This window comes from Molothrus aeneus, chromosome 1 (assembly GCF_037042795.1).
Source record: "Molothrus aeneus isolate 106 chromosome 1, BPBGC_Maene_1.0, whole genome shotgun sequence".
Taxonomy (NCBI): domain Eukaryota; kingdom Metazoa; phylum Chordata; class Aves; order Passeriformes; family Icteridae; genus Molothrus; species Molothrus aeneus.
Genome location: NC_089646.1, coordinates 10,603,443 through 10,622,537, shown reverse-complemented (window position 1 = coordinate 10,622,537; position 19,095 = coordinate 10,603,443). Strand labels below are relative to the sequence as shown.

Here is a 19,095-nt window from a genome sequence, read left to right as displayed (position 1 = left end):
ATCACACCAGTAAATAGAGAAGGAAAGGGCTGTGGTGACAGAAAATTCAAGTCTTTTCTGGCCACTAGAAAATATTATGGCCATTTTTGTGCAGTTCAAAGTGTATTCAAACAGAAAGGTAAGGAATTAGGAAGGCAGTCTTATATATTCTGTGTCTTAGAAGATGAAATAAAATTTTGGCAATAAAAGAGCATCATGACAAAATGTGTTTAAACTTATTTAAAACTCTACTAGAAACTACTCCTTTAAATTTTGTTAGACTTTGAGAGAACTTAATTTTGGCATTTATCCAGGACTCTTGGAGATGATTGTACTGCATACCTGGGTACCTCTGGAAGAATGCATCTAAATACTGTGATAAGAATAGCCCTTAGATTTTTAAAGAAAATATTTGATGGTACATTTGATAGATGAAAAGTTAGTGTGAATATGTCACAAATGTAAATTTAAGACTTGTTACAGCTTTAATCTTTAGAGCTCAGACATAACTTTTCACTGCAGCTCCTTCAAATGTTCATTTCAAGTTTAAAAGTGTTTTGTGTAAAGATGGTTCTGTTTTGCAGTTCAGAACTTTCGCCAGGCTTTTGATTTCCATTCTCCAAAATTCTGTATCATTACTAATTGCTCTTTTAAGTTTATTGCCACTGAATCTTTAATGTTGAAAAACTTAAGTAAAAAGACTATTTGCTTACTTAAGTCCTCCTTTTTTTTTGTCCTACTCACTCGTCACGTTCAAGTGTTAACTGTAGCAGCAGGGAGGGTTTCAAAGACTTTCTTTTCATCAAATGCAAGTAGTTCTGTAAGAGTTAATCCTGCAGACATGCTCCTGTATCTGTACTGAATTTCCAGTGAAACAGAATTATGTTCCTTTCTGAGCAGCAAGACAGTTCAACATGCAAATACTGGAGTAATTTTAATAAATTAAAAACTTTGCAAAGCATAGTTTGATGATACTGTATTACTGTTTTCATAAGAAATAATTGCATTTAGTACTTTCTCCATAACAAGCAGCAGTGACCCTTCCAATTTTCCTTAAGTGGGAAAAAATAGAAAATCTGGCCTTCTCATCTTACTTTATATTTACATCGGATTTGCACTAAAAATGATTCAGTAGTATTACATTTTATAACCAGGATGTGGAGGTTCTTATTATAGCAACTGCTTGGCTTAGTTATAAATAGCAATCGTGCATGTTTGGGGCCTGAACTGCTGAACTCCATAGGTAATCCTTTGTCAGAACCTATTATCATTTCAGTTATTGCTGGGCATGAATTAAAGATTTGTTACTGTCAGAATGAATAGTGCTTAAAGGCAGTACCTGGGGCCAGCCAAGCACAAGGGCTGCTAAACTTGGTGCTGTTCACATGGAAGTAACAAGGTCTCTAAACAAAGGGCATCTGGAAGAGCAAAGATGCCAATCACTTGAAGGATTAGCCTGTAATGTGGGCAAAGAGGTCTTGAGGAGGGAATTTTTCTTTATTGAATATTGGGGTGGGGACTTGATAAGGATTAGATAAGAGTGGTGCTGGAAAGGTGAAGAAAGGGAGAGGAGAGAGACAGTAAGGAGGGGTAACTGGGGCAAGTGAAATGAATGAGAGAAGGGAGGGTATTGGAGCAGGTGAGAAGGAAAAACCAAGTTAAATGGAAGAAGGCCCAGGATTAAAAGTGAAACAGCCATATGGATGTGCTAAGGTTCAGAGGGTCCCTGCTGCTTCAGTGTGCCCCTTTGGCTGTGGGGTGTTTTCTGTTTGTTGGGGTTTTCTTTTCTTTGCTTCTGTTTCTTGGGACTCCTTTCCTTTTTTCTTGGTGAGAGAATTGCTGTGCTCAAACCAGAACATCACCCTTGAGGTCAGTCTGTGCTGAAGTGTGCTGTGTCCACCTTGGACAGCTGAGGTCTTGGGGTGATGTCTGGACTTGATGATGTACCAGCCCTTTCTAACAGTTATTTTCAGAGTCAAGATCCAGTTTTCTCCAAAGTAAAACAATTCTGCCATGAAGCTAGTCTCACTTTTCTTTTTGTTTTTAAAGTGCTGCTGTCTTGAAAAAAGAAGTTCAAAGAAAATTTCTGATAAGTATTTAAGTATTTCCAGTAGTCCCAGTAGTGGTGTCATATTTAGTTGGAAAACTAATATAAATGTTCCTACTGCGTGTTTTTGACTTCTCAGGTATTCTTTCTCATTAATAATCTTGTAAAGCATAAGAATTTTTATATTAATTTTGAAAATTTTGTGTTAATAGGCAAACTTTGGACCAGAAGTATGAAGGTTGCTTACAATATACTACACAAATTAGGCACAAAACAAGAACCAATGGTACGACCTGGAGACAGGGTGAGTATCTCAATGGTTATTTGTAATAGTTCAAATGCAATATTGACAAAGAGAGAATGAGGTATTTGGGGTGCTCAGAGGAAATTAGTGAAGTAAAATAATGGGGTATGGGACGTGGTGCTGAAATCTGCTGTTTCCTCCCTAAGACTGATCATTCAGACAGATGTTTTGAACTGCATATTAAGTAACCTGAGCTGGTACCCCCTGAACTTGAAGTTGTGGCAACAACAATAAACATTCCCATGGAATGTGATTTTTGGGCATTGAACAACAGTCAGTTTAGCAAAAGCTTGCTTATGGAGCCTGAAGGTGTCATGTGGTTAAAAAACTGACTTACTAATGACTTTGTAGTTGTTGAGATGGTAGAAACAAGAGAAGCGTTGTGGAGGACAAAGACAAGCAAAGTCAGCACATTTTGGCAGCCAGTTGAATAAATAAATGACACTGATTGGTAACAGAGAGAATATTTCCATTCCTGGTTCTGACTCTGATGCAGCTACTGCTAGAGGCTGAATCTAAGCAGGGGGATAAAGCCCAGAGAGAGCAAAAGTTGCAGAGGTAGACTTGAAGATGTTAAATGAAGACAGAACGTCCTATGGTTTTGCTAACAATGTACTTACAAACCTACCCCTTTGACTGCCAAGGCTGGCTTAGCCTGCTGCTCATTTTCTCTGCCAGAGTGTGTATAGAAAATTCCACAGGTCCCATTCCAGTTTGGATCTAAGCCATGGAATGGATATTCCAGAACAAATTTGTCAGAAATGCAAATTTTAGTCCTGCCCTAGTGCTTAGAGTTGTGAGTGTGGGATTAAGTTTCCCCCTGCAATGTCTGATAGCAATTCTCAAACTGTTGGTTCACTTGATCCTCTTGTGCCACATGTGAGAAACATGTCTGCTTGCATTACACATGTCTTAGGGCTTCAAAAATGAAAGCATGCTTTAATGCTTCCCAGAAGGAAAAAAAGAGGAAAAAAACCCAAGGTGACAGTCCTTCCTGTGTTTCTTTTTGAAATAAATCATAAAGAAATTAACTAAAGGATCTCTAGATCCGTAATCTAAATTGCTTCCTACAATGGCATTCAGCCAGGACTAGGATCTGAAGACTCTCTTTTACTTAACTTACAAGTGTGTCTCTAAGCAACAGCAGAAGCAGCAAGTTATTCAAGTGTACACATCAAAACAGTCCACCCAGAAATCTCCAAACGAATAAAGTTCACCTACAGGCAATGTGCATCTCTCCTTATTTACTGTGTGCTGCCTGTCCATCTTCATAGCCATTTTCTGCAGCAGTCACTGGCATCTCCTAACGTTAAGAAAGGATTTGTGGATAGTTCAGGCTGCAAACTGGAAGTTTAGCTAGCACAGGACATGTAAGGAACAAACTGCAGCTCATGTAAAATAAGTCAGCCTAGAGATTAGAGTGAAACAAATGTTTGTTGCTGAGTGCTGAAAGCATATGCTTTGTGTTGTAAAAACGTCTTGCCTGGCATCCCTGTGTAACAGGAACGTGATCATTGAGGCAACTTCACATCGAAGATGAGGTGTTACAGCACTTCTGATGCTCTAGGCTGCAATTCTGGCTGTTACACCCCTGTTGTAATAACAAAAAAAGCTTTCTGACCTCTTTGGAGGTGACTTTATTCTACATAATGTGTGTTGTGTGACAACACTTAAAGGCAGTTTTAAATACTAAATGAAGTGCAGGCACGTATTTCTGGTCTTGTCCAAATGAGAATGTATTTGTTTCCTTATTTTGATATATATAAAATAGTTTATATTTTCCCTTTAAAAACAACTTCCATCAAAGCATGTTTTTCATGACTACCATTACCTCACCTTTTAGGTTCTTTGTCTGAGCTGAAAAGTAAATGAACGTGCCTGCAACTCCTTCCTTGTTTCTGGTATTATACGTGGCAAAGTGCATTTGCCTTCTATAGTAACTCCAGAAATTTAACCTTGCATCACCCCAGACAGCTGCCTGGAAATTAATCTTGCTCTCTGAAATATCTTCTAGCTAACCAGATTCTCATCTGCTAATATACACTGTATGATTTTGTTCCTTCAGCCCTTTTTGCTCTTACACACATTATTTATTTATTTGGTACAAGTCTGTTAGTGATTAATGTTTTTTGGAGAGGAAGTTAATGCCTCATTCCCACTGGACTTCAGTGAGATTTTTTTCACCTCTGTCAGCTCCTTTTCAAAGATTCCCAGCCAAACCTTCACTGCCTTTATGTAAGCAAAGACCAAGGCAAAACCTAAGAACCCTCAAAGTATATTTTGGGATCTTTCAGATGTTTGCTGGCCTCAGCAATCTCTACCATCCCCCCCATGCACCTGGCAAAATCCCTCTATTTCCATTTGCATATAGTAAGCTCTGCACAGCCATCTCCAGCAGTTGGATTGTTTAATGTGCAAGAGTGCAGATAAAGTAACAATGAAGAATTATGAGGTTAAAGTCTCCAGCCTAAAAACCAGAGATATTTTGAACCCACTTGGACAAGGCTAGTTAGATTTCTTCTAGTTTGAAGAAATCAAGTTGTTGTGTTGAAGGTGTTTATCTTTGAAGCCATGTGAAAATTCTGGGAACACTTACAATCTCCAGTAACTGAAGCTTGGAGCATACATGGAAACATCATGATTTTACTTCAATGAAACTCCAGTGGATCTTTGTGGCAGTACCAGTTGTCAGTTTCTCGGATTGAAGGCACCAAAGACAGTAGTTCATGTTCAGACTCAGGTGTTTATTATTTCTTACCAGTAAAACAGTCTCACTACTGTGAGTTTGGCAGCTTTTCATTAGAAGGCACAAAATGGCCAACAACCTCTTGTTACAAGGTCAAGACTAAACTATCCAATTAAGAACTGACACCTGGAGTATTTCCCCTTTTAACCCAAGAACTGATCCCACAGAGCCTGCAATGCAGACTTGTCTGCCCAATTACAGAATGCCACCCAAACCCAAGAAGAGGAAGGAAGTAGAAGCATGAAAAAACCCCCAGGACAACCCCCTATGCCTCCATCTTGCTTTCATCCACAACATGCTACAAATCCCAAAACCTAAATTTCTCACCAAGTGATACACCTAACTACTCTCTATAATCTATTTCACACTTTCGTGGATTTTAGTCTATCTTGAAGTCTATGAAACTTTCTCCATGAGTGAGGATCAAAGTCAGTGCTGCCCTGGGGGTCAGGGCACCCCAGAGGAGACAGAGAAATATTCCCAGTGCCCTGGGTTTCCACAGATGTTGAAACAGTCAAAACTCAAGAGCTGCTAAGTAGTTTCAGCAAATGGCAAGGTGCTGTGATAATACACCCTTGTCCTGTGCGGGACCCCCGAGGAAAGAGGTTTGGAGTAATTTGCCATGCCTTTGCATGCCACTGCAGCAGAGTGTGCAGGAATTACCAGCTGTGTTACAGCTGTTTGGGAGCTGAGCTGAGCTGAGAATGCCCATCTGCCTGAACTGAAATAAAGCCACAGAGAGGATCCAGCCACTGAGGCCATTCACCAGTGAGAGCCAGGAGAGCTCTGGGTCTGTTCCTGCCCTGCAAGGAGAGCTCTGGGCTCTCTGAAGTGTCTGCAAAGCTGTGACCCCCTCCCTTCTCCTTTCCCTTTGCCTGTGGAGGATCTCAGGCATTGTTCTGCCTCGGGCAGGGCCTGCAGGAGTCAAGTGCACAGCTCAGCACCTACTGAGCATTCCGGTGATCTGTGATTGGTTTTGGCATTCTTTTATCTAAATAATTCCCCAGCCCTAGCCCTGAAGCTGTTAAGTTCAACAAATCCACACCTAGGTTGGTATGTGACATGGCCAGCTCTGGATGTGACGTTTGCTTCTAGATACCAGTTTTTGTGTGTACACAGCACACAGAAACTTTACACTGGGACAGCAGGACAGTCTAGAACAAAACTGTTGTATGAACAAAGTGTAGTGAAACAAAACAGTGTGTTAATGATTGGCATAATGACATCCTAAGTCTGGATAATTTGATGTGGTCTCATGTACACTTCAGTTTCAGTAACTTCAAGCAAATTAGTACATTAGAATCTAAAATCCTTCTAATTCCATTTACTTAGGCTATTTAATACTGGTAATGCAATCAGTTAATTCAGAACCAAATGAAAGGTGTTGTCAATGTGGGAAACAATGCAGCATGAATATATTTAACTACATCCTAAGTGAAAATAGTAATAAAAATAATATTTATCAGAATATATTCCTTCTGATTCCACATTCATCTGTTATTAGGCATTTGAATAGCTGTCTTAGAAGTGCTCCAATATCATCTGCATCCAAAAGGAAGCATGGAAACTCCAATTACCATGATCTGACACCTAGGATAAAACATTTTTAATGTGAATTTCTCTCTTTCAGGTAACCCTGGTGTTTCCTAACAATGATCCTGCTGCTTTTATGGTGGCATTTTATGGCTGCCTGCTTGCAGAAGTTGTCCCCGTCCCTATTGAAGTGCCACTTACAAGAAAGGTGGGGAACTCACTTTCTTCTCTTTACTCCATTTTAGCACTTACATCAGAATAAATCACAACTGAACATGGCTTTTGAGTACATTTTTGTGGTTAGCTAGCTCTAAATCTGAGGATACCAAGATAGTGCTGTGTGGTGAATTATACATAGCTCCTTCTGTTTTGGGATAGAAAATCTGAATATGTGCTTGCAGTTTCAGCAAATGCAGGTCTGCATGGAAAATGGGAGGAAAGTTTTTCAAGAGAACAGCTTTGCCAGTCATAGATGGATTACCTTTGTTGCCTTTTAAAGCTTTCTGGTGTTGGCCACTGACAAAGAATCATTGGCAACAACTGCTGATTTTCCACCTGTCCCTGCAACCCAAGCTATGTTATAATGCCACTGGTGCTGTGTGTGCTACTTCAAAGCTGTTCTGGAAGTGCCTTCTCCTGTGTCTATATATGCATGTGTTTCCCAAAGCTTCTGTCACCATGGTCACCTCTGCCAAGGGTGGCACTTGAACAAATTCAGCTCAGGAATTCTTGCCACAGAACATACATTCATAGAGAAAACTGACCACTGCTAATCAAAGCATTTCACATCCAGTGTTGGTTCAAAGGTAGAACCACATATCCCAGAGAAGTGTTAGGAGCCAGCTAGAGCAGTTCCAGCTGGAAGGAGTGTCTGGGGGCAGTGAGAGGTGGAGTGAACCACAGCTGGATCCCTTAGATAGGTTCTGCAGAATCTGAGGATGTATGCCTTGAAGGCTGTAAGTACAGCAAAATGTATTTATTAATTACAAGGGTTGCTTTTGGTCATATCCCCTTAATTTGCCATGTCTGGCAGCCCCCACATACCCCTTGTATAATTGCTCTTTTATTAGTTAGCACTAATAATGGCTTTCTTTAATTATTTGGTCTGGGCTTGTCCACACAAAGAGTGTTCTCTAATCTTGACAAGTTTTGTTTTTAAAGTGAATTGTTTTGTGAAATGTTGACTGAAGCCATGAGATGCCAGGCAAAGGCCTGAGCAAATCTATTGCTTTGGTCACATTTTCAATATTTCAATTGTCAAGGGCTTTTCTTTGAAATGTTCCAGTGTTAGAGTACTCTGGAGCAGAAACTCAAATCTTTGTTTCATGGACAGAAGGAAGGAGCAAGGGAAAGAGGAGACAGGATGTGCCCCAGCTTAAACTGTCTGAGACTGGAGGAAAGAGGCAGGAGAGCTGGAAAGGCCATGCAAGGGGAGAGGATGGGGACCTCAGCCCCCATGCCTGCTTTGGGGAGGAGGGTTAGGCTGTTTCATTTGTAAAATGATGCATTTGGGAGCACTGAGAGGTGGACATGGCTGTAGAATACGGATGGTGATTTTAGTGGAAATGTTTGCACTGGGCTCTCATTGTGCCCTCACATCTGAGGGCAGTACATTTAGTCTGAGGCAGTTGCATAGCATGGTGCATTATTTTGATAAAAACCAGAGATTTTATATGCATCACCAAAATAAGGCCAGTAGAATATGTACATTTTAAGATCTTACAGAGTGCTCAAATGGGCAAATCTGCTTTCATTCCATGAAAAAAATAAAGAAGCAACATGGTTTTGAGGGTTAAAAAAAACTAATATGTCTACTCTGTTACTATTCTCTGAGGTCTAATGACATTTTAAAGCACATAGATAGGTGTAAATTTGATTTATTTTGGAACATCTGATACCGCATCCACCCAGTAAACTATAAAATCCAGCTGTCCAAGTAAATACTCTGTGTCAAATGAATAACTTACCCTAATTTGGCTGCACCTCTTGGGTGTTTTTTTTTTTAAATATGTATCTATATATGGATATATAAATATACACTTACACATGTGTGTATATAAATATATATATTTATATAAAGGAATATCTACAGACTCAGACTGTTTATCTTTTGCCACAATGTTTAAATATCAAATTAATAGCACAATAACAGAGATGTCAGTTAAAAAAGCAACATGATCCATACTCTATAAATAAAGCGATGCAGTCTCACAGCATATACGATTTCAAATATCTTTGCATTTGTTTATATGGAAAGGCAACTGGAGTGGAAACAATGAGATGAAAATCGTGTTCCGAGTTGTCCCAGAAGGAATATGTCTGCCTGGTCAAATGGCAGTGGATTGCTCCTGGCATCCGTGGGAAGATGTCATTCCTGTCATCACACAATGGCCTAGACTGTTATTTTATGCTTTCCCATCATTTGTTCTCTGCTCTGCATGCTTCAGTACATTCTGGCAGTGGACATCTTTTGGGTTGCTTTCTGGAAGACAGAGAAGTGAACTAGCAAATAGAGCAGCAATTAAATTTTATATTATACTACAGGCTTACAGAATAATAAGCTGATACAAGATGAGCTATTTCAAGTAGTTATATTAGCAGCCATTTTTAATATTTAAAGTTTGTACTAGCAGCTTTAATACTGTTCTACATTTTCATAAAGAAGAGTGTTTCACAGCTCTGTGCAGAATTTTGTCCCTGGCAATTTAAAACTGAGCAGTAATTTTTGCAGCCAGGTAGAGTTTTGCCTTACAGATTGCTCTGCAGACATCTGTACCCAGATGGAAGTAGCAGCTTTTGCTTTACCAGCATATAGATTTTGTGCGTATTCTCTTTTTTGTTTTTAATATAAACTGTTTTCTTTAAGATTTTGACAGGATTTTTTTCCCAGTTCACTATTAGGTGAAAGTCCATCTTGCCTTGTTCTTTCCTTCTGCATCCCACCATTAAGTTGACAGAGTACCTAGAATACCCCCAGGACTCCAGGGGATGTGTGACCTGGCATCTGGGATGGACTGTCTGAACATCCAGGAGCCATGCAGCATTCTCCAGTTTTATTCCCAGAAAGCTTCCTAGTGTTTGGCAAAGAGAAGTTGGAAATTGGAATTCCTGCAGCATGGTTTTGGCTCTTTAGATTTGGGACATCTGATCTAAAATTAAAAACCAAAATCCCAAACCAACTCTTCATTCTAAAAGCAGCAGCCAGGGGTTCTGCAGTCATTGTAACAATAGAACAAGCAGAATTTTTATTTCTCCTCCTTTCCCTGAATTTAGTACCATTGCAATGCCTTTATCATCAACATTCCCCAAAATTGTTAGAGCTAATCCTCATCCCTTCATTTATAGGCTCTGTTCTCTCAGAATGGTGTCCCTCTCTCAAAATTTGCTTATGTTTCCCAAACATTAGCAAACAATGTGTCCTATACAGCATCTTTTCCTTCAGAACTGCCTCTTATGTTAATCTTGTGAGTTGCAAACTATGTCATAGAATGTGCTGTCAAAGTAGATGAGATGGGAGTTTCAACATGTTGAGTTCTAGTTCAAACAGTGATTTACTGTGTCCCTCATGAAAAGATTTTAAAACAAGGTTTTGATTTCTTTTTCTTTATATTTTTTAGGTCAATGTTTTTTTCCATTTGATCGGCACCGTGAAAAATATTATTATTCTGCTCTGATACAGTCAGGGGAGCTAATCAGTTTTAATCTAAAAATAACATTTTTGTCCTCCAAGCACATTCACAGTTATGCTCAGTCGCATGCTGTGAACATAGGAAGAAATCTATCCCTCACAGATCTTCATGGCCTCCTTATCATAGGCAGAATTTGTAGCAGGGTGTGTGTGACATGAAAGCATGTAAAAATTAATTTCTCACTCAAAATGCTATTTCCTAGCCTATTAGATTTAATGCTATGTGTGCTTCCAGCAGGCATTTCTGTACTTTTCCGGATGCTGGCTGTCACAGTGTGATTGGAAGAATTGTGTATTGTCATAGGAAATCTGGAGAGACCCACTCCAGGACACTCGAGATTTTTTTTTTAAAGATGCTTCATACAGGGTAAAAACTGTTTTTGAGGAGCTCTTTTTATTAAATCCTGAAAAGTTATGAAAGCTTTAACAGTAGCCAGGGAGGTATACTCTTCCAAGACAGTGAAATTGTCCCAGTCATATCTTTCTTTGAAAGAAGCTTTCTAGTCTGAAGGAAATACACCTTGACATCTTTCCTAGTGTTTCAGGGCTCAAGATAAAATGAGCTTTTCTTTCTCTCACCTTTACTCATTGTAGGGCTGTAGTGTGCCAGAAACACTGGAACTCTCCATGCTTTTGAACATCTTTTGACAATGCATCTCTTTCTCCCCTGTATTTAAAATATGTACAAAGTGTTTCATGTAATCTTTTCATTGGTATAATCTTCCAGTCCCCCCAAAGAATGTAAATTCCACCTGAGCCCCCTGTGCAAACTGCTGGGCCCTGCAAGCCCTGTGCCTGTCCAAATTCCTCTTCCTATTTTCAGCAATGGAGCACCAAGAAGTCCTTGCTCAGTTTGCTGCAGTGAATCTTAGATCCTTTGAAGTCTGTGTTTCCTTATTATACTTTCAAGTTTAGGAAAGGGTAATTTCCTGGAGAGAATATCGTATTTCATGCAGTGTCCACTGCCAAAAATAACTATTGTCTTGTTTTTATTAAGATTTTTAGATGTTAAATGCTCACCATTGCAGATTTCACATGCAAATTGCAGGCAGATATCAAGGCTGTTGTCTTAGGAGACAGTTCATTTCTTCATCTTAAAGCTGGGTATGAAGACTGTGTCTGCGCTGTGTTTAATTTTTACCAAGGTCTTTGTGTTTTTTTAAAAAAAGAAGGTTTCCTTGATGCCTTTTTTGGCTCAGAACTGGTGATGCTTGGCCTTTACATCTGATCATTGCCCTGTTTGTTCTTTACCAGCAAATTTTTGTTAGGGTAAGGGCACTGGAGCTCAAATAAGCATTGTAACAGAAAACAAGATTAGTTCAGTCTGTGATGCTCCACCACATAATTCTCATTTTGAAAGCAGTCTGGGATTTGCAAGTGAACAGAAGTAACCTTTATCAGGCCAACCTTTGCACAGGCTGTCTCTTCCTTCCTTATTAGATAAGGATATGCACTCTCACTCACGGAGACAGGATCATAACTGTTTTCCTTCACACAGATACTCTCACAAAGCATTAGAGAAATGACATTAACAGCATGCTGAAATGCAACCACACGTGGGATTTTTTTCATCCTGACAATGAATTATCACTCTGCAGCAGGAAGAAGACAGTTTGCCTCCAAGTACTGGTGAAAACCTTTAGGGAACCTTTAATAAAAGTCTTTAGAAAACTTTGAATGGCTGCCTACAGCAGAGAGGATTTCTGGGTTGCTTCATCTGAAAGATTGATCTCTCTAGGTGTGTGCAGACATAGTCTAAAGCTATGCACACCTCAATTTTCATACCCCAGCAAGTGCTGTGCCTTCAAGAAATGTAAGGTGACAGTTCCAAAGTCAGCAATTGGTCTCAAACTTCATGCTGCAATACCTCAGCTCTGTGTTTTGCCTTCCACCTCCATTACATGTTACTTCAGACTGTGAATTGTGGAGGATTTGACAATGAGCATCTCTGGCAAGTCTCTCCCTGTCTGCAGTTGGGACTGCACTCAGTTGTTTCACTTGGTCTCCACCAGCTCCCTGAAGTTTCTCTCCCCACAACATTCAGCAAAATAAAGTGTTTATGGCAAGTGGGGGGTTGCCAAGTAGCAGATAACCAAAACAGCAACTAACACTTGTAACAAAGCAGTATGTCCTGAAAATCTATTCCCTTCACAGGTAGGAGATTGATTTTACTTAGAGGGGAAAAGGATTTGGGGGTTTTGACAGAATATTATTTGGTTGTGTCTCTTTGCAACTTATAAAGTAGTTTTCACCATTGCAACCATTCATTTCACGTTGCCCAAAAGGCAGGGCAATAATTTGTCTGTCAAATCTGTAATAATCATTGCCCCTAAAGTCAGTAGCCCTTTTTGTGGCCCATATGTAAACTTTGACAGCCTCAGGCAAAGGATTGCACTTTTAGCTCAAATTTCATTTTTCAAACACAAGTTTTGCCGAAGGTCCTCACTGTTCTGGGCCTGTCATGCTGAGGTATGAGGAGCAGCAAAGACTTGTGTTTACATGGTTGAGTGTGTAAGGAGCATTGTGGTGTGTCTGTGGGATGTAAAAAGGTTTCAGGGATGTGGGATGTATAAAGGCTTCCACCTCCTGTCAGTCCAGTATCCCAACACCACCTGAGTAGTTAGGAACAAGTTCTTCTGTGGGCCACCAGTTTTCACAGAAGAACCTATATGGGGCAAGGGATGTCAACCCCTTCTTCATGTCTCTATTCTCTGCAGTAGTTTTAGATTCTGGGTCAGGATGGAACCACCAGAAACAGGCAGAAGGTGAGGATAACTAGTTATGGGGTGTGGGAGACTGAGACTGAAGGTGGAATTGATGGGCACCAAGTAGGAGACTTCCAGAAAGCTTCATTGGGTTCATACTGCAAAATCCTCAACTGGAGCTCCTGTGGCCCTTGAGAAGAGTGTCTTTCACAGCACCTCTGCTTCAGCATCTTGATTTGCCTTTGTCTTGCAAGGCAGGATTTACTGTGGCCCCCAAATCATGGTGTGGGATTTGAAAGTCTGTGAAACACACTGCCCATGCCTGGTGAAATTCTTCCAATCTCCCGTGGCAGTGTTACATCACATGATTGTTCAGTCATGTTTTCCTTACAATTGAAAGAATATCTGTTCAGAAAAGAATATTAATGCTATTTGAGGTGGGCTGTCCTGATGTAAAGCAGTGTGCTATTACAAACTGTTACATGTGCACAGATTGTGTTAAGAAATCTATGTATGTGTGTGAACTGCTACAAATGAATGATTAATATTTATGTGGACATCCTCTGAGGCAGTCGATATGGCACCAAGGGAAAGTTTCAGCATTCTTTCTTGTGTTATCTAAAAACCTCTACACTGTTATACAAGTTTCTTTTTTCTGGTGTGTTCTTTTGCTGGGAGAAGAATTTGACAGGTGATTTCTTAGCTGATGCATCCCCCAGGGCCATGGTATGCTGATGCTTGAGGGTCCACACTTTCTACTGGTTTCCTTATGTTAGATTTCTTAATGGAATTTGTTAGGTTAATTTCTATTTACAAAGTTCAGCATTAAATGGAATTTCATTTCTTGAGAATTGGCATTTTCTTGATATAGTGGTGAAACAGTTTCTAGCAGTCTTTTATACGATATACAATTATAACAACATTGTAATTTAAAATTGAGATCAATGTCATTGCTGCATTCAATTATAAAATTTATAAAATTAAATTTTTTAGTTGGTAGTTAGAAATTCATACATATATTAGTAAGCATTTATTAGATTAAATTTAATGGGAAATTGTGAGCAATGGTAGTATGAATCTGATATTCTAAGGAACTCATGACCTCCCTTTATAGATGATAGAGTAGCAAGTCTTAGAAGCTCTGTTGGCCAAGGAGTGGTGTTCTCCATGGAACACTCCAGCCTTCCTCTTCCTGCCATTCCTTCTGAGGGACCCTCAGGAGAGCCATCCCTCCTGCAGTGTTCAGGCACCTACATTTCCTTCCTCTGAGCAGACTCCAAGAGTGGAGACAGGTCTCATCCTCATGTGAAACCAGGATTAGATCTTGCTAAGTGCTTGGCCCATGGGTTTGACAACAGAGGTGTGGAGCAGCTGACATGAGAGTCAGTGAGGACAGGAATTAATGCTGGACAAAGCCCATGAAGTCCTGGAAGCCCCCCTGGTGCAGGTGTGGTGGGGCCAACAACATGCTCCCCAAAGTGTTGTTCGTGGAGACACCAGTGTTATTCTCTGTTCACAGAATGCTCTCATTGTCTGGTTTTATATGGGCAAAGATGATAAACAAGCTTAAGTTTAAAAAGCCTTGCTGAAAAAATGCCTTTTCATTTTTTTCCTGGTTTTATAAACATTCTGGCTATAATAAGCAAAAGCAAATACAATAATTCTGGATAGGAGGAGTTATATGGCATAGACTTTGACAGATCAGTTAATTGTCTCACATTGCTTGCTCAGCTATCAAAGTTCTGATAATTGCTGCCATATACATATTTTGAGGTAGTATGGAAAAATAAGCTTCTGCTTGTCCTCTGTTCTCATTGCTTCTCCATTTTAGATGGTTTTATTTGACTACATAAAAATTTCATTAAGAATTGGTCAGGCTCTGTGGCTTTCTTTCCATCATACAATTTTGCTTTGAATAAATCAATAGATTAAGACAACTGTTCCATATTTCTGGTTGTTTCCACTGTTGAGTGTGCTCTATGGTTGATTTGAAAGATAGTTTAATTTGATCTTGTGAATCTCTTTAGGTGGTTTTCAGTAGAATAATTCTGTGAAGAAGGGGTCAATATTTCAATGTGCATTTACATGTAGGGCTTTGCTCTGTTGAAGAGCCTGTTGGAGAGATGTAAAGTTCATAAAAGAGTAATGACAAGACACTATACATAAAGCAGATGTAATGCTGTAGAAGCACAGCATCTCCTCAAGAACAACTATAGCCTAGACTGGGAAATCATTACATGACTTCTTAATCTCACTGCTTCTATTCCCTTGATGAAAGTAAAATGTAATGAGCTTACTGTAATGAGCACTTGACTGTATGTGGTACTTCTGAAATGTGCCTGTAACTACTCAGTGAAATGGTTATTGACAAATCAGGTTAGATCAGCATAAACAGGGAAACCCTCACCGCTGTACACCCATCATAACATCTTAATGGTTGGAAGCTTTCTCCAGGTGGAAGCATCTGTAATCCATATTATTTCCTAGAATTGTCACAAGATCACAGAATGGTTGAAGTTAGCAGAAATGTGTGGAGGTGACCTAGTCCAGCTTCCCTGCTCAAACAGGGTGCCCAGGACTATATCCACAGTAGCTTTTGGATACCTCCAAGTATGCAAACTCTACAACCTCTATGGGTGCTTTGTGCCAGTTACCCTCCCAGTAAAAAGGCATTTCCTGATTGTCAGAGGGAACCTCTTCTGTTTTGGTTTGTGTCCATTGCCTCTGGTCCTGGGCCAGTAAAGGAAAAGTAAGGAAAGAGCCTGGCTCCATCTCCTGCACAGCCTCCCTTCAGGTGTTTGTACACATTGACTGGATCCCTCCCTAAGCATTCTCTTCTCAAGGCTGAGCAGTCCCAGCTCTCACTCTGCCCTCAGAGGAGAGATGCTCCAGTCCCTTCATTATCATAGTGGCTCTTTGCTGACTCTCTGCAGTAGCTCTGTGTCCTCCTGGAAGCCCAGAAGTGGTGCCAGCCCTGGGGATGTGCCTCACTGGTGCTGAGGGGGAGGATGCCCTCCCTCAGCCTCTGGCAATGCTCTGCCTCACACAGCTCAGGATGCCATTTGCCTTCCTGTGCACACTGCTGGTTCACACTCAGCTTGCTGCCCACCAGGACCCCCAGGTTCTTCACAAAAAGCTGTTCTCCAGACAATTCTGGTTCCTCAACATGTGCAGGACTTTGGATTTGCCTTTGGTGAATGTTATGAGGGCCCTGTCTGGCAAATTCTCCAGGTTTCTCTCTGGATGGGACAACCCTCTGTCAAATCAGGCATTCCTCCCAGCCACTTGTCATTTCTGAAGAGATGCAAGAGCAGATGCCATCTGATGGCTTCCACTGTCTTTATGATTTATGCTGCTACAGACAAGAGGATACCTAGCTTGTGGAATTCCTTTGTCAATGTACAGATGAGTTTTGATAGTCACCTAAAAGGAAATTAATTTAAAGCAAAGAGACCTCAAGATAATTTTCCTCTCAAGATAATGTGCCCAAGAACACAAGTGCTTTCAGCCTGTAATCACTTCTAAGCAATTCTGTATTTTTTTATCTCTTAGGATGCAGGAAGTCAACAAATAGGCTTTTTGCTTGGAAGCTGTGGAGTTACTGTGGCCTTGACCAGCGATGCATGCCATAAAGGACTGCCTAAAAGCCCCACAGGGGAGATACCACAGTTTAAAGGTAACCTAGCCCTAGTTTATCGTGGCTCTCACTGGTCATTTACTACAACAAACTGCTCTTGTTTCGTGGCTGTGGGTGAGGGTCAGGCTGTGATGAAACCCTTGCCACAGGAGCAGCTGGGACACTGCTGTCCTGGTGTGTCACTGTGGCTGTGATGGCTGTGCCAGCCTCATGGATGGAGCACCAGTGCTCCCAGTCCAGCTCTCTGCTGGCTCAGCCAGGCTGCTGAGACCATCTGTGGCCACAAAAATTCAACCAACAGTCTTAGGACTGTAGTAGATGAGAAGTGTTCATAGGATTCACTCCTTCAATGAAGTATAGGGACTTCTGATGGGGAAGTGTGAATGAACTGCTGGGGCAAAAAACAGCTTAAACTGCCCAGCCATTCCCTTAGGGACTGCCTAAAAACACCTCAGTAGCTGTGTTAGAAAAGCAGATCTGCAAAATTTTCTTTCCCATACTACACTGAGGTTCAAAGGAAGCAATGTTTAGGTAATGGTGACACAGAATTTTCAAGAATAAAACTCTGGCAGGGAAGGCTTTTGTCTTGTCTTATCCAGCAGAAACTCAATGAAAGCTGGCTTTTGTTTGTACCTCAGGCTGGCCAAAGCTGCTGTGGTTTGTCACTGAGTCTAAACACCTCTCCAAGCCACCTCGTGACTGGTTCCCACACATCAAGGATGCCAACAATGACACAGCTTACATTGAGGTGAGTTAATGAAGATGCATCTTCTCCTCAAATCATTACATGTGGCACTCTGGATTAGGTAAACATCATTATTCATTCAGTAGTCACAGAAGCAAAGAACATCCTGCTTTAGCTTGTTAATAAGTAATGTTTTTTTAATAAATTCGACCAATACTGATTTCAGAAAAGTCAATGGAATGTTAAATTGTTTTCTGGGTGTTCCTAACATTAACATTTTTATGTGGCTGCTGCAGTGTTATATTACATTTGCCTTGAGCAATCTTGGTTCTGTTCAGTGTGGGCTTGCCCACTAGCCTTGAATGGATAGATGACAAGGTTCACAGTGAAGCTTCAGTTCTCATATCCCAATCTTCAGGCTCTTTGAAAAAGAAAGAATTTCTTCTTCAAATGCTTGCCTGTCACTTACTGCTTTGTGAGTCACACTCTCAACAACAGAACAGCATCAGGAAGGGAAAGTTAGCAATGCTGTTGAATTTAATTTTCCTCCTTTTTTTCCCATCATTTTCTCCCCCTTCTGCATAGACTCAAATGCTTTGAATTCAGTGGTGGTAATATTGAATTTAAATTATACTTCCAAGGGACTAAGTGCAAGTGAATGGACCTTAGTGCAATCAGGACATTGGGCTAGAGAAGCAGGGATGTCTTCACTCTCAATCTTGCTGATTATCTTCATCATGGAGAAAGATAAATGTTTAATTTATTACCTGCCCCTGATAGTTCTCAGACACTTACATAAAGTTACAAAAATTATTTCAATAATCACCAATGGCCTCCCACCTCTTTTCTGCTGCTTTTTCATGAGTCTCACATTCTCCTGATCAAAGAGCTTATGTCTTTCAGGCTGTATACACATAGATTATCATCACAGCACCCAGCAAGGATTCTGCAGTCAGTTCTTATCACATGCCTTATAAAATGCAGAAGGGAGAAGCTGGGGTTTAGTGGTTGGCCTATAAAATCTAACATGTAAACACTGAACAGACTGAACTAGGTTATTCTCTGCTAAATCTAGCCAGTCCATTAGTCACTGACATGATCAGAATTGTTAGAGTTATGTTTCCATAATGCTGGTTTTGAAACAACACATAGATTTCAGATATCAGACCTGGGAATCTTCAGTCAAAAGAGAAAGCCTAGCTGAAAAAAAAAAAAAATTGCCATTTAACAAAGAAATGCCTCCAAAACTCCCCAGTACTGCTGCCTTCTTAAAATAGATGTGTCATTAGATGTGTCCATCATTCACCTGCAGAGGAAACACTTTAAACATAACTATTAAATAATGGAATTATGGCAATTCTTTCACATTGACTTTCCCTGCTTATTTCTTTTTAGTACAAAACATGTAAAGATGGAAGTGTGCTTGGGGTAACTGTGACAAGGATTGCACTGCTGACACACTGCCAAGCTCTGACCCAGGCATGTGGATACACAGAAGGTATGGAGTGTGCTCATCATCCTTAAAACATGTGTACATCATCACTGTACATCATCCTTAAAATCAAGTGGGGATTGTCATTTATATTTCATCAGTCTCCTATATTATGTTTTAAACAGTTCGGTGCCAAAGGCTTCTACATTTAAAAACATGATTTTTTTTTCATTTGTTTCAGGAAATATGTTCATGTTTAAAATATCTATAGGAGAGGTACAAATAATGTCTTAACCAATATAAATCCTGCAGTGGAGATTTACTTTGAAAGTTGACATT

At 40.2% G+C, this 19,095-nt stretch overlaps 1 protein-coding gene across 4 annotated transcripts in view; it reads left to right on the top strand.

Annotated features, from left to right (window-relative positions):
• DIP2C (disco interacting protein 2 homolog C) overlaps positions 1-19,095 on the top strand; it is a 309,262-nt gene that overhangs the window by 211,732 nt on the left and 78,435 nt on the right. For all 4 annotated transcript variants that reach the window (XM_066551280.1, XM_066551271.1, XM_066551265.1 and 1 more), the window contains 5 exons: positions 2,239-2,330; positions 6,707-6,817; positions 16,555-16,678; positions 17,278-17,387; positions 18,720-18,822. In XM_066551280.1, the coding sequence (XP_066407377.1) occupies positions 2,239-2,330; positions 6,707-6,817; positions 16,555-16,678; positions 17,278-17,387; positions 18,720-18,822 (540 nt within the window). The remainder of the gene's footprint in view (positions 1-2,238; positions 2,331-6,706; positions 6,818-16,554; positions 16,679-17,277; positions 17,388-18,719; positions 18,823-19,095) is intronic.